This window comes from Strix uralensis, chromosome 6 (genome assembly GCF_047716275.1).
Source record: "Strix uralensis isolate ZFMK-TIS-50842 chromosome 6, bStrUra1, whole genome shotgun sequence".
NCBI classification, from domain to species: domain Eukaryota; kingdom Metazoa; phylum Chordata; class Aves; order Strigiformes; family Strigidae; genus Strix; species Strix uralensis.
Window position 1 is genome coordinate 21,616,391 of NC_133977.1, and position 14,892 is coordinate 21,631,282.

The 14,892-nt window shown below is 36.2% G+C and overlaps 1 protein-coding gene across 1 annotated transcript in view; it reads left to right on the forward strand.

Moving 5' to 3' along the window:
* The window catches only part of OLA1 (Obg like ATPase 1), a 106,234-nt gene extending 95,214 nt beyond the window's left edge, over positions 1 to 11,020 (forward strand). Inside the window, exons 8-11 of the mRNA XM_074873192.1 lie at positions 3,393 to 3,533; positions 4,215 to 4,311; positions 6,385 to 6,507; positions 10,496 to 11,020. Of these exons, the coding sequence (XP_074729293.1) occupies positions 3,393 to 3,533; positions 4,215 to 4,311; positions 6,385 to 6,507; positions 10,496 to 10,597 (463 nt within the window). The 3' untranslated portion in view covers positions 10,598 to 11,020. The remainder of the gene's footprint in view (positions 1 to 3,392; positions 3,534 to 4,214; positions 4,312 to 6,384; positions 6,508 to 10,495) is intronic.
* The last annotated feature ends 3,872 nt before the right edge of the window (positions 11,021 to 14,892 follow it).

Here is a 14,892-nt window from a genome sequence, read left to right on the forward strand (position 1 = left end):
TTTTTTCCAAAAAGGATATTTTGTCTATTTGTGTCAAATAGAATCCAATTTCAATTCAGGAACTCTGTAGCTGCTGTTGGCACACTCCTCTCCACAGAGCCACCTGGAGGGAAGAACCAAGCTGCCCCAATAGGGGAAAGCTGTTGGGTGTCCAGTAGTGCTGAGAGATTCCTCAGTTATTACTGAGTAGTACTAGAATAAGCATTTCTTCTTTCTGCTTTACATTTTATAATCAAAATTTAGTTTTAACTCTACTAATAACAGCATTTTTAGAAACCGAATTAAGAAAGAGGATATTTTTAATTGCTTTTAGTGTGTACGCTGTTTTCACATAGTTTACAATTTACTTTGTCAAGTGTTTTCATCTTGAGCACTTGTTTCTTGAAGTAGTCTCAAGCTGTTAGTCATGGTCATTGGTTCTGTCAGTTCTACTGTTTGGTGTGGCTTTTTTTTTTTAATTTTCATTTTGTGACATTTTAGTGGTTTTTTATTTAAGATTTTCTTAAGTGTTAATAGTCTTTTCTCCTAGCCTAAAATCCAATATCCTTCATCATTCATTATCAAGCATAGCATGAAATAATGGAGAGATACTCCAGGATTTGCTTAACAAAGGCCCAAATGGGTGTACTAATGCTGTCCTTTTACAGACATACAGCATTTCCATGGAAAAATTGTGCTCAATTAAAACAGACTTTAACATTAATTGTTACCATTCCTTAAGAGAATTTTGTTCTGTTTAGCACACTTGGTTATGTCTAACAGGAAAGCAAACTTGCAGTATTACTTTATTGATTATTAGTCAAGCATTTTTGCGTTGGGGAAAATTTCATTTAGAAATATATCAATATTTATATTTGAGTATTTACTTTTTTTGTTTTCTTTATTTTGATCACAATTAGGGGAATTCCTTGGTACTTTTTAGTAATTCCCGTGACATTGAAAGTCACAGAAGTGAAAGACTCAGGCAGAGAACCCGACTGTCTGTACAGAGTGGGATGCAGTACCTTATTCTTTTAGTGAGGCTGTAGCAGGTCTGATGTCAGTCACTTCAGAGACCTTTAGACCTCAGTGCTCATTTATTGCTAAAATGTACCAGCTCTGCTCCTGCATTATGAAGATCATCTGTCAACACTTTGAGATATTCTCCTTTGTTATTAAGCTTGTGATGCTCTACACTGTCAGGTTTTTTGCCAATTATAGTTAAGGTACAATGGTGTATTCACTGGATCAAAGTCTCACACTGGCGGTAGAGGAATGATTTGTAAGTCTTTATTCATCTGAATTGTACAATAGAATACCTGAGGAATGCAAATAATCCCTCTAAGGACTCAATAGAAAAGCTGTTAAAATGACAGTCTAAGACTATTATTATTCTGAATTGGTGTTTTAGCCAAAGTGATTATTTCTTATCTTGTTGTTCCACAATAGTTCTTAGTTTATTAGTTACAATGACCATATTTACCAAACAGAAGTTGAATCCAATTTTTGACATTACTTTCATGCTTATTTCATTTTTCCAAGTTTGCGTGTTTCATTCTGTCTTTCGCTTGGTACATTATTTAATTAGTCTAGAGACCAGTGTTAGATACTTTCTTAAAAAAAAAAAGTATGCACAGATGTTGAAGTACACTTATGAATAGCACCATTTCTAGATACATTTTCTGTAAAAGGCTGGCATTTGTAAGCTCTGAACTTTGATATCCAGTTTGTTAGCCAAAATAAATTAGTTAACTACGAATGTCAGTTTTAGGTGCTGTTAAATGTCACATGTCACATTCAGAAATGCACCTTAATTGTGATTTTCAGTTCAGACGTTTCTGAAGGCAACAGTGTTTCAGTATCGGTCCTGGATACCAGACTATATTTTCATTGGATAACTGGAGGAAAAAAAGATTAGTATAATGAGGATTGAAAACCACTGACGGGGTATTTACATAAGTAAATGATAGAAGACCAGCCTCATATAACAAACGTGTGAAAACTGTTGAGTGAACTTTTATATTCTTTGTCCCATCTAAAACCCTACTCAGTGGGCCATGCACTTAATCTCATAATAGCTCTGATCCCCTGCTATTTTCTTTGACAAATGTGTGTTGATGAACTTGTGGTTCAGTTCATTTTTTTCTGAAGTGACATTTGCATTGATTATTTAAAGGTTTGCAGGCCACAGTTTCAAAGCACTTTAGTATAATAGCAGTTAAAACCTTAGTCTAAATCTTGGAGATTAGCAGGACTAAGAAAAAGAACTCAGCAAGCATAAAACCCTGTGCTGTATGGTGGGTGCTTCAGGTCTGAAACATCTACAGCACCCAAAGTACTGTATTTTGTACTTTGATTCTTAGCGTACAGGAAGTATTCCCATGCCTCTTGTGTTTTCCTGCTGAGCACTCAGAATTGTCATTCTTACCATTCACACCTGTTCGGAAATAGTGCCCTGTAAATAACACTGAACTCCTTATAGGTAATTCATGAATATCTCCCTTAAATTTAAAATAAATAGTACTTGCAGTCATGAAGTGATGCCTGTGTTTAAAGATTGTTTAAACAGCAGCTATTGCTGCAAAGACTTTCTTAATTTTAATAGGATATTGAATATTCAAAAACTAACACCATACATCTCTAAATTTGTACTTTTATTCAACTAAAAAAAAATATGTATTAGATGTACAGAAAACTACTACTGATGCTCCAGTTATTGATGATCAAGAGAAATAAGAAATTTGATTCTTTATTTAAAAATAATAGTAGTATAATATCTAGAAGCTTTGTCCTGGGGCAATAGTAGAAAGGTGGGAGAAATTAGTAGAAGCATGGCCCTGTATTCATTAGTTCTGGCGTACTCCAAAATCAATAGCCAGAAAAAGCAGGATGCTGCTTGCTGTCTAGGAGTTTCTAGAGTGTAGTGTTCTTTCCTGTCTGCCCTAGCCACTGAGATGCTTTTTTTTTTTTTTTGGGGGGGGGGGGGGGGGGGGGCGGGCGGGTGGCAGTGGTGAAGGAGAAACTGAAGACTCCTAGTTTTACTGCATTTGATAAATATCACTCTTGGAAGTCTCAGAAAAATGTACATCCACAGATCTACAAAGTTTTATTCAGTTAATATTTTAGATTGCAAGTATTTAACCTCTACCAAAAACCTAGTTGTTGTCTCAAATTATGCCTATTTCTGATAGATTAAATGCCAAACAGAAACCAAGAAACAGTGAAATGTTAATGGAGTACACCTGAAGCAATTGCTGCCTGTTAATGCCTTGACCTTGGAAAGCAATACACAAAAAGATGGCATCATAAAACCGTGCAATTCTTATGAATATGTATGTGCTACTTGATAATAATGAATGTGGTACAGCCATGCATGCACTACAAGATAATGTTGTGCCCTTTGTTGTCTACAGGTTGATAAAAATTAAAGAGTGGGTGGACAAGCACGACCCGGGTGCTTTGGTCATTCCTTTTAGTGGGGCCTTGGAACTCAAGTTGCAAGATATGAGTGCTGAGGAGAAACAGAAGTATCTGGAAGAGAACATGACACAAAGGTTAATTAGCATTCATTTTCCCTACACTTTATTATCAACTATTTCCTTGCAGTAATTTAATTGCTTGCGCTGATAGAATAATAAATGACAGAGTAATTACCATTATAAAGAGAGAATCTTCTCCTTTCTTTACCATGAGACAGAGTGAAAAGATTTATTTTAAATTAAGTTTTTAACTGTCATCTGTCATCTCTGTACAGTGTTTTAATTATAACATAGGTATTAGTTATGTATATTTTTGAGAAGGAATGATCACCAAAACTGTTTCGTCATCCATGGGGAATAGGGACAGTGGAGAAAATTTTGCCATAATTTTTCTGAAGAACTATAATAAATTGTTTCAATATTGAATTTCAGTCAAACAGTTATGCTTTCATGACCTGGAGTCCTGAAAATTGCATGAGACCAAAAGTGCTGTCTGATACGGTGATTTAAATTTATCCTATATTTCTGTAGCCTGCCAAATAAACAAATCAAAGTACTGTCTTTATGATTCTGCAGTAAAAAAGTAGTTCTTCTGAAGAGAGTTCAAAGAGAAAGGCTACTATGATTATTGCTGTGTTTATAAGTAGAGTCAGCGTCTTCAAAATATGTGATGTCTTCCCATGTAAATTGATTACTTGGGGCATTTAGCTGTTTTATGTGTATATGTTGAATGAATTGGATTCATTTTTTTTTCAGTGCTTTAGCAAAGATCATTAAGGCTGGATATGCAGCACTCCAACTAGAATACTTTTTCACTGCAGGCCCAGATGAAGTGCGTGCATGGACCATCAGGGTAAGATTCATACTTATTCATCAGCTATATCCAGTTCCACACTATTGAATTCAGATTGATATCACTGACTTTGAAGTTTGTCATGGTGGCGGTTAGCTAGTCATTACAGATGAGGTTTTTGTCCAGGATAACTTTAATTATTTGTGAGCTGCTGAACAGTGAAAGTGGAGCTGCATTGATTGAGGCAGGTAACAATTGATTCTGCCTATTACATAGTCTGAATTTCTTCATCCTGTAGAATCTGTCTACCCTCCTCCTGTGGTCAGAGATAAGACGTACCAGTATTGTGCTTGCTTAATCTGTGTGACTGGGTTTGTCTGCAGTGAAATTGATGTTGCTTTTCATTTTGTATTCACTAAGTTTGTTTGGGTTGCGGATGGTTCATTCCTCCTTTGCTTTGCTCGGATTACATTTTCAGCAATAAAAGCAATATAACATCATTATATTCCTCATGGATACACAGTTGGGCTCAAAAAACTAAAATCAGTGTGCAGTAATTCAGGTCTTTTACTGACTTAAATATTTAGACCTAGTTTATTTTGGTAGTTTTTTATGTTTATCCAGGAACTTATGTAATGCCTAAAATTATATTTTGTATTTTAAATATTGATGTAGAATGATTATAGCCATACAGATAGACTAATTTATTCCCAGAGGACAGTAAGAGCTGAGCTGTAGTGGTTTGCCTTTGAATGTAAATATAATATAAAGATTAGTATTGAAAAATATTTTGAAATGCATGTAGTTACAAACTCTTATCTTAAAAATTACAAAAATGTCAACTTGTGGAGGTGCAAATCTGTCATTGAGCTTTTGTTTTTTGCATGAGTGTATTTAGTGCTGTGCAGTGAATTTCAGTGTGTATTTAATTTCATTCAATGGAATTAATTTGTTTTCATTAATCAACATAATTTCCAGTAAATCTATATTTTTATTAATACTGCTACAGATGTTGTGTATATATTTTAGCACATTAAACTTATTTTCCTAAAAGCATATTTATTTTTTTAGCCTTTTCATCTCATCTCCTTTTACAAGATAACTGCTAGCTAAAGTCCCTGAAGTAGCTACCAAAATAATATAAAAGCAGAAGTTTTGTTGTTCTGATTCTTGCCATGGTTTCTAAGAGCACATTCTGAAACTCCACTGTTTTCAGTAGGAGAAATGCTTGCTCTTTATTAGAAAATTTGAAAGCTGGTTTATCTTAAGACTGATTGTAAGTATCTTTGATTTAATGTGCAAAGATATTTAGTCAGGTAAGCATCAGTGAGTAGCCATATTAACCCAATACATCTTTTATTGTAAAAACTGTGCTTTACAGTGTCAGACTCCTTAGCACTTTAACATGCTTTATTAAGCAGCCTTTAGGTCACCATTATTTCTCAAATTTCTCTCCATGGTTGTATGTGCACAGAATGTATGTCCTTGTAATTTAAAGCATGCAGTTATAATGCATTCTTCTCTATTGCATAAACTGAAATTATCTTATAATAGTTGCCTGTGCTTTTTTTTTTAATTTTTTAGTGATTCAGTTGTTGACACTTTGGTAAAAATACTCATTTTGATCTATATTAGACTTACTAAAATTATTCTGAAATAAAAATAAGCTAATATGTAGGGCTTGAGATCCATAAATAGTTTTTGATTACAAATGTTCGCCAGTGAATGTTACCATTTAATTGAAATTATTTGGACGTAAGTAAAAGTCTTGAGTAATTCAGATTTTAAAGTTATTTAAAAATCTTTATTTTTCTCACTTTCTGTGTGCAGAGCTAGGGATCGAAGTGAATCTCACAAGAAAACATAATCATAGCTTCTAAAATCAATACTGCTGTTGATACCTATTAGGAAAAACAAAGCTGCCCTTCTTTAATATCAGTTGGTTTATCTGTGGTGAAGGTATCTATCTGTATGTCCCAATACTGAGAATTACCCAGCTGTATGTGTGACATTTTAACTGATCTGAAACAAAGTTTCAGCAGATCCTGAAGGCATATCAAAAAGGAGAAACCTCTTTCCTGCAATCAATCTTCTTAAATGCAATTAATTTTCCTCTGGTCTTTCCTTTGACAGAAAGGGACGAAGGCTCCTCAGGCAGCAGGGAAGATTCACACAGATTTTGAAAAGGGATTCATTATGGCTGAAGTAATGAAATATGAAGATTTTAAAGAAGGAGGTTCAGAAGCTGCTGTCAAGGTGAGCTCCCCATCTTTTTCTTCTCCCTTCCTCCGTATGTGCCATTTTTCCATTTCAAGTCTATTTTTCACTTAACAGTCACCTCTAGCAATAAACCAGAATCTATTTTCATCTTTTACTTAAGAAAGAGTTCAGATGCACCAACTTACTGAACAGGAATGCAACTATTTCACTACCCAAGATATGACAGTTTATGGACTAGATGTCAGCCCTAAGACCAAATGCTATGCTAAATTTTTTTTCACATGTTAGTGTTCAGAATTTAATAAGCTTTTAAATGAATTTGTTTTTGAAGAATCAAATTTTTAAGATGAGGTAGTAGATTTTTGAATCACTTTTAAAAGAAATGCAAGAAACACAGAAAATCTTTTTCTTCTAACAATGTGTCGTCTTGGTTTGAGTTTGCAGGAAAGGTATTACAAATATCAGATGCAAATGGTTAAGAAAATGTTATATTATAAAAAAGTGCCCTTTTTTTTCAGGATTAGAGGATTCCACTCCTAGGCTTTGATAGGCGTAATTAGAATCTTAAAATTTGCCATTTCCATATTTAATTCAATTGCCCTTTGATGTCTTATTCAAAAATGCCAGGTCTTGCTTTGATTGTTCAGGGTGCCATTAATAGTTGTACATAGTCCATGAAAATATATTACAAATGGTGAAGTTTCCTCGCTACTATCTACTGAATAGACAGTGAAGATCTTTAATGAAAAACTTTTCTTGAGCTCACGCTTCTTTGTAGTGACACTTCTATTAAGAAGAGTTTTATCTGCTTTCTCAACACTAGAGGGCAGAGACTGATTGGGTGCCCAAAGTTGTGCCCTTCTTATAGCTGACAAATTATATCTGATTTGAAGTTATTAAATATTAAATGAACTTGTACATATCAAATAAATGTCATAAGAAAAGCTGTTCTTCTCTGTGTTGCTATTGCATTATTTCCACCTTTTTTTAGCAGAGAAACTTCCCTTTATTTCATACACGTTTGATTTCTTATTTGGCATTTTTGATGTTTTATTAAGATTTGTATTTTATAAAATTGCAATTACAAAGCACACTAGTTTGATTTAATCTCAGTATTTGAAAGCTCCTACACACTGTAATGTGTTAAAGAATTTAAAAGGTTCAGCTTTATTGTTTGCTATTTGATAGCTTGAAAGGTATGCAAAACTATGATTTCAAATTCAGCTTATTCTCAGTGGTATCACTAAGGAAGATCATACTGAGCAGCGGGACTTTAATAGGTTTGTTTGAACCCCAGGAAGTGAGGGGAAAAAATCCCAGTATAATTGGTTCGTTGCGGCATGTGAACTGCTTTATGAAAAGGGAAGTAGAGTTGTAGTTGTAAAGTGAAACCACAGCTATAAATAAATCTGATATTCTGCAGTCAGAAACCACTTTATGTAACCAAGATTCAGATTTTGCCAGCAGCAGTTTTTGATGCTCAAATCTGAGTGTTTTCCCTGAGAAGCTACATCAGTTAATACCTATTAATCTATAAGTATTTTGCTTGTATATTTTTATTTACTTTTCACAGTGTGAGATTCTAAACAACAGGCTTACGTGTTCAAATTATATTTAACGATTAAGTTTGTATTGTTTTGAAGTATCTGCAAAGCAAGCATATTTGCATTTGTTACTCAGTTTTTAAATCAAGGTTAGAAAAAACCCTTGCTCTTAGAAAAATGTGTTATTACTCTAGTCTTTTCTAATTTGCATTTAATACAATGTTTCATGCCATACACAATACTAATTACTTTTATATTGCTGGTAAATTTCAAAATTAAATTTGGGAGCTTTTAGGAGTCAACTGAAATAACAGTGGTAATGGGAGTTGCTTGCTTTGTATGTTATCAAGTTGATCGATTTTTAAGTTTGATTTTGTGTGTGTCTAACACCAGTACAGCATAACTAATTTAATGCCAGTGCTGTGAACTATACACTGAATAGCTCTGTGTGGGCTTTGTAGTCTACAGGGATATCACATTATTAGCAATCATATCTGCTTAGGCAAAGCTGGCTTCTACAGATGGCTGCTTTCAAGTGCAAATGAACTGGTTAGACGTGTCTTGTTTAATACATACTCAAGATTCACAAATGGGTATTGATTTTTTCAACCAGTGTTTCTGATAGCAATGGAAATGGATTAAATGGTCTCTAGAGAATTTAAAGGAACACTGTCACTTTTAATTAACTGTAAACTGGTAACAAAAATACATAAACTTGCATTAGTGTGTCAAAATGTATTTAATTAAAGAAGTCTATGACACTTTGACAGCATGCAATAGTGTGCTAAAAAAATCTGCATTGTTACTTCGTGGAGGTCAGTTTTTTCTACAAATATTTGTGAGTAATAAATGTATTCAACTGTAAAATGTTTCTGTACCTGTGCCTGCAGCTTATGCTTGCTGATTATTTTTACAGCACTGTTTTATTAGTGTTTATGCCATCAATTAGTCTAATTACTCTTGACTTTGAGCATTATTAGGATCTTCAAAGGGAAAAACTACTAAGTCTACTTGAAAGTAAACCTTTTATAGTCTAAACAGATTTCCGGGGAGAAAAGGGGGGAATATAAAAACATTTGCAAAGTACTTTTTCTTATTTATTGATGGTGTCATATGGGACAAGGTCAATTACTATTGCACTATATATTTATTGTCGAGGCTATTTTATCTGCAATTTTCTGTAGGCTAGCATCACTGGTGACAACATTTAAATAAGGAATGATGGCAACAAGGTTATCGAGCCTCTAAATTTCTAGACAGCAATATGGGGAAATACGTTGCTGTACAGAGCAGGTTTTGTGAAAGAAAGGTGTCTAAGTTAACTATGTACCATTAATCTGATCTGTTCTACTGCAACTAAGGTCATTAGTTAACAGCTTTCCTGTAATGGGATCTTAGCATGCCACCACTGTGATAGTGTCATTGAGAATAATGGCACAGTGAGGTCTTGCATGGAAGCACTTTCTCCTGCAAGAGAAAACTTCAAAACAGGAACGGTTATTGAACTAAAGCAGAAGCTCTCAACTTTTCCATATTGTGGATCACTTTTCAAGATAAATGCTTCTGCAGACCACCTCCCGCCCAGTCTGTCAATCCTAATGCCACAGCTTCTCTGTAGCATCTATAATACTAGGTTTAATTACAACAAGATAAAGATAGAAAAATATAATAATAAATTTTAATGTGGAGAGTACTGATATTTAATAGATTCCTTGCCTATTTTCTGCTCTCAAGTACAGCATTTTCATAATGGATTTCCTTTTCATGTCTTTGGTCTACATGCCTTCTCCCTGTATCCTGGTTTCACAGCCTATCTGCTCTTATATATGTCCTTCTGAAGCAAATTTCTTCTAAAGGAGATTTCTGACAGGAAAACTGAGCCTGTGTTTTGTGCTCCTGAGTCCTTCATTATCTGGGCACAAGCAGACAAGAGAGCCCCGCTCGAAGCATGAGGCATGTACGGTTGTGACTTTTGCATCGTGTTCCCATCTTTAGTTTTGACAGTACTTGCTTGTCCAGCTGCTCAGAAGTAGTTCCTATACCAGTTTAATAGCCATGCAGCCATGATGCAAACTGTTGCCAATCGCCCTTTCCAGCAATATTGTTTTAGATTCCTGCCGCCAGTGTTTGCCATCTGCAGGTTTTTTAGATGAAGAAAAAGAAAGCCTGGAAGCTGGAAAAAAAATAGAGTTGTTTGTGTCCTTTATCTTAAGACATACCAGGGTCTACACATTTACCGCTCTATAATGCAGATGGCATTTAGGCACCACCAATTCAGTGGAGGTTAAATTATTTTTCTATATATTTTATATGTATGTAAAACTAAATTATGTCAAACTGAGGAGTATTGTGGCTGTCAGACTCTGACGCTGAAGCAGTACCATTTCTTTACCAAAATGTATTTAAGTAATTACCATTTGAAAATACTATAAAATGTCTAATGAAATAACCCATTTTCCTTTTGTCTGTTCTATTTACAGGCTGCTGGAAAATACAGACAACAAGGCAGAAATTACATAGTGGAGGATGGAGATATTATCTTCTTTAAATTTAATACACCTCAACAACCCAAGAAGAAATGAGTATCAGATGTTGTTCATTGCTCAGAAATAAACTGTGCTGCTTCAAAAAGCATATGAATTTTTATTTAGGATGGAATATCTGGAAACAAAAAGCATACAGTTTCTACCTAGGGAACTTCCCCTCCCCCCAGTGAAATTATTCTTGTTTGTTTTGAATTAAAATATGGCACCTCCAGCGAACATGCAAGTTCACTAAATGTGAACAGCTTTGCATTTCAAACGATTAAGACCCTACTCCAAATTGTAGAAGCTTTTCAGGAACCATATTACTCTCATGATACTTCATTAATCTCCATCATGTATGCCAAGCCTGACACGTTTGACAGTGAGGACAATGTGGCTTGCTCCTTTTTGAATCTACAGATAATGCATGTTTTACAGTACTCCAGATGTCTACACTCAATAAAACATTTGACAAAACCAGCCTTGGTGTGTTTGGGGATGTCTGTATTGACTGACTGTGGTGTGCTGAATGCGATACGGCACCTGGTGGATGCTGATTACAGAATTTTAAGACGTGTATGATACAGTAACTGGCAGTGTGGGGCAGCTGCAATTGTATCTCAAAAGTGAGTCTTTCATGGGAATCAGAAGATTAGGATGCCAATGATTTGTCTCAAAAAAGTTAATGAATTTGTAGATGGACGTTCACTGAAAGATGATAGTAAGGATAATAAGAACGATGCAGCGTAAATGATTTTTACTGGAGAGAGGAAATATATGTAGAAAAATCATGTTATCTTTGAGACTGAAGCGTTGTTCAAATCATTTTGAAAAAGTATTTTCATTCTTGCCTTGAAATTATTAAATTGTGAAGGCTGGAGCAGCAGTGCCTGATGTGTGTTGTCCTCTAAGGTCTGGTTTTCAGGCCAGTGGAGGGTGACACAGATAGTGTTGTGAAGGAAGAGGTCATGCTGTGCTGGGTAGGTAAGTCGTTCTGCTGAAATAAGGTTGCAGCTGTGAGCACATTTTTACCCCCTTCACCATGAGGGAGAGCTAGCCTCTTTGGGTAACAGAAGAACAAGTTGTTGGCAAAAATAAAGCCAAGTTTGTACTTTTAATGCAAGCTGTAGAATTGCACTTACTTGGAGTCTGTTTGATGTATTTAAAACACCCTGGCTCTTTCTGAAGTGACTGTGTGCCTGTGGCTTCAGCTACAGATTCAGCAGGGTCAGGACTGGGAGAGATGCTGATGTTACCTGTGGCTGTTGGTGTGCCAGACCTCTCACATTGCTGTGATAAATTTTCTTCCTATAAACTTTGAAAAGGCAACTTATCACTGACTAACCTCCCCTCTGTGTTCAAGAAATTGGGAGCCCTGGTCATGTCCTGCTCCAATGCTTCCCTTGAGATGCTGCCTTTGAGCTTCATTGCTCATTTCTGAAACAGTAAGACGTGGGTCAGCCAGAGCCACAAGGCTCATTGTTGAAAAGTTGGCATCATGCCTTTAATTGCACTGAGGAGAAAGAGGGAGGGCAGATGACTTCAATACGTAGTTGTTGATTTTGTTTTAAAGAGCATCTCCTTTTTTTTGTGGTGGCAGGAAGGGGGCAAGTATTATAAAGCAGGGAAATTAGGACTTCAGATGTTTTGGAACCCTTGAAATTCTCTTTTGTATCATTTCCTTGGTGCAGCTTGTATTTGTTCTTGGCATTATTTTGATGTTACATAATTGAGAAAAGATTAGGATCACCAAACCTTGTGTTAAAAGTCAAATCCAAAAGAAAATGGAGCCTACCTGTTTCTCTTGGAAGTCAGCAAGGTGCTAGTAACAGAGAAGGGCTCATGCTGGGTTTTAGATGCAATGAAAGTGAGAAGTGAATATGTGTTGGATATGTGTTGGCAAAAGAGAAGTAACCTCTTCACTGCACTAATACCCACTGAAATGTCTTCTCTTGTCCTGTCTGAAATTCGTTCTGGTTTCCAAAATATTCCTGTGCTCCCTCATTGTTACATGTCAGTGAAGAAGTTGTTAGAAAGAACAGCACAATTAATGGATTGCTTTGTATTTTTGCCTCTCTTCATTACATTTAATAGCCATATTTGTTTAGATTTGAATGTGTATACTTCACGATACCTCCCTGTTCTAAAAATAATTACAGATTGAATAAGTTGTTTCTGATAGACTGGTTTTTTTAAGCTATTACAATATTCTGAAGATAGAAAACGAACCTAAAATATTTGCCACATCTTTAAAAATATACTATCGTGCTTTGTTTCAGTTTATTAACTTGACTGAATAGTTTATCTCTTCAGCTGTTTTAACTAATGTTCTTTTAACTACTGAAGCTAATCAATTATTCCAGAATAAAACCAGGTTTTATTAAAAGAAAGAATAATCTGATAAACTCTTCTAATCCTATCACTGGTGACTTGTGGCAGCCTGTGTTTCTTCTCTGTGGTTCCGAGTGTACATCTAAGATATACAAATCCTAAAAACTTGTAGATATATGTAGCAAGTTTCAAGCGCTCTGTTTTAAATAGAATTGTGATTTAACTTAAGCCAAGCACACATTTATGCATTTCAGCCTGCACGGGGGATTCGGGTGCAATGTATCCATCGGACTCACATTCGCTCTTCGAGGAAAAAAAGTGAAATCTGCCTGCATGCTCTTCACTCAGTGACCTGTACTCACTGGGGGTGATGATGGTGAGTAGAAGGAGATATTTTGCTTCTCCATCTGGAGAAGGGTGAGAAATTATTGTAGGCACTGCTCTTCCAAAATACAGAAAGTAGGGGATTTTGCAAAGGAGGAGAAGTACTAACCCTTCCTCGTAACTTGCATTCCTCAGTGCCTAAAAGCCATGGCATTGATGGCATGTTCCTGGAATTAAACAAATGCTAGTGGAACAGGGAAATCGCTGCTACCTGCCTCTGAACAGACCAAAAGAGAGAGTGCCAGAGAGTGATGTGGAGAGGTCAGTGAAAGCAGCTGTGTCTGCACTGGCATGTGGGATGACTCTGTAGGAGTACACCTGGAGAGCAAAGCGGTTGGCATGGAGGACCTGATGTTCCCATGGCGTGTATTTGGGGGACTACCTTGGACTAGTTGCAGGCTGGTCCCATGAGGAGTTAGAGGGCAGTTTTCACTTCAGTCTCAAGAGAGAACCAGTTTGCTGTAAGATACCCGAGGTATAACTAGTTTTCCTGCTGTGCGACTCCTGTGCAATGCAGAACAATGCAGGGAGAGTGTGTGTGTGTGTGTCTGTGTGTGTGAAGAGGCATGATCAGGAGATTCACTTTTAAAAGTATGTTTCTAGTCAAATAAAAACATTGCTGTAGGCAAGTAAGGGCTTACTGCTGTCTTTTATTGGCAGAATCAATGGCAATATTTAGGTGATGTGCTTGGGCACCCCAGTACGTGACATTTCAGACCATTAAGAAGCACAAAGAAGAACAGAAATTTAACTTTTGAAAGTGATTTGTACCCACGGATACCTCTTGTGTAGGATAGAGGTATCCTGCACAAGGGGAGCAGGCTTGGGATTTCTGTGTGGATTAATATATTGGATAAAACATAATATTGTTTCCATAGTATGTTGTTACCTAAAGTAAAGCAGATAGTGGGTATGCTCAGTGGTCAGTGATGAACTAGAAATAGCCACCTAACTGTCTGAAACTCAGGTGTGTGTCCAGCTATTTGGAAATTGAAGTACACATTTTAGTAGGATAAGAGCCACCAAGATGTAGCTGGCCATCTCTCGGCTGCCATTTGAGCATATTTGGGGTCAAAATATTCCATAGAGGAACTGAAGGATTTCCGTGTCTTTCTAAATTCAGTGCGGGTGACAGGCTAAAACAAATACTTATTTTGCCTGGTTTCAGCTGTGCACTTCTTGCCACAAGATGATGTGGATGCTGAAGGTTGGCAACAGTTCAAAAATGCTTGGACAAAGCCATGGAGGAAGGAGGGGGTTGACTGGGGAAAAAAAACCCTGTTAAAACCAAAGATATCACCTCTGCACTTGGAATGTCCATGAGTCATAAGTTGCTGGATGCTGGGGGAAAAACTGGTATGTATACCTTGTCTCTGTTAAGCATCTGTTGGCCACTGTAAAAAACTGGACTGGATGGGCCTCTGATCAGACACAATACCACCATTCTTGCCTCCTCTCCAAAGCAACTTTTCTTCAAAGGGTATCCCCAAACACCAGTAAAGAACATGATCTCTTTAATGTCCTTCCCAGTTCTGCATTTTGATTAAAATCTTTATTTAAAAAACAAAACCAGTATTGTCTTAATTTCATGTTCTTTGCCCTTTCATTGACTATGTCCAGCCCTGTAGAGGTGGCAG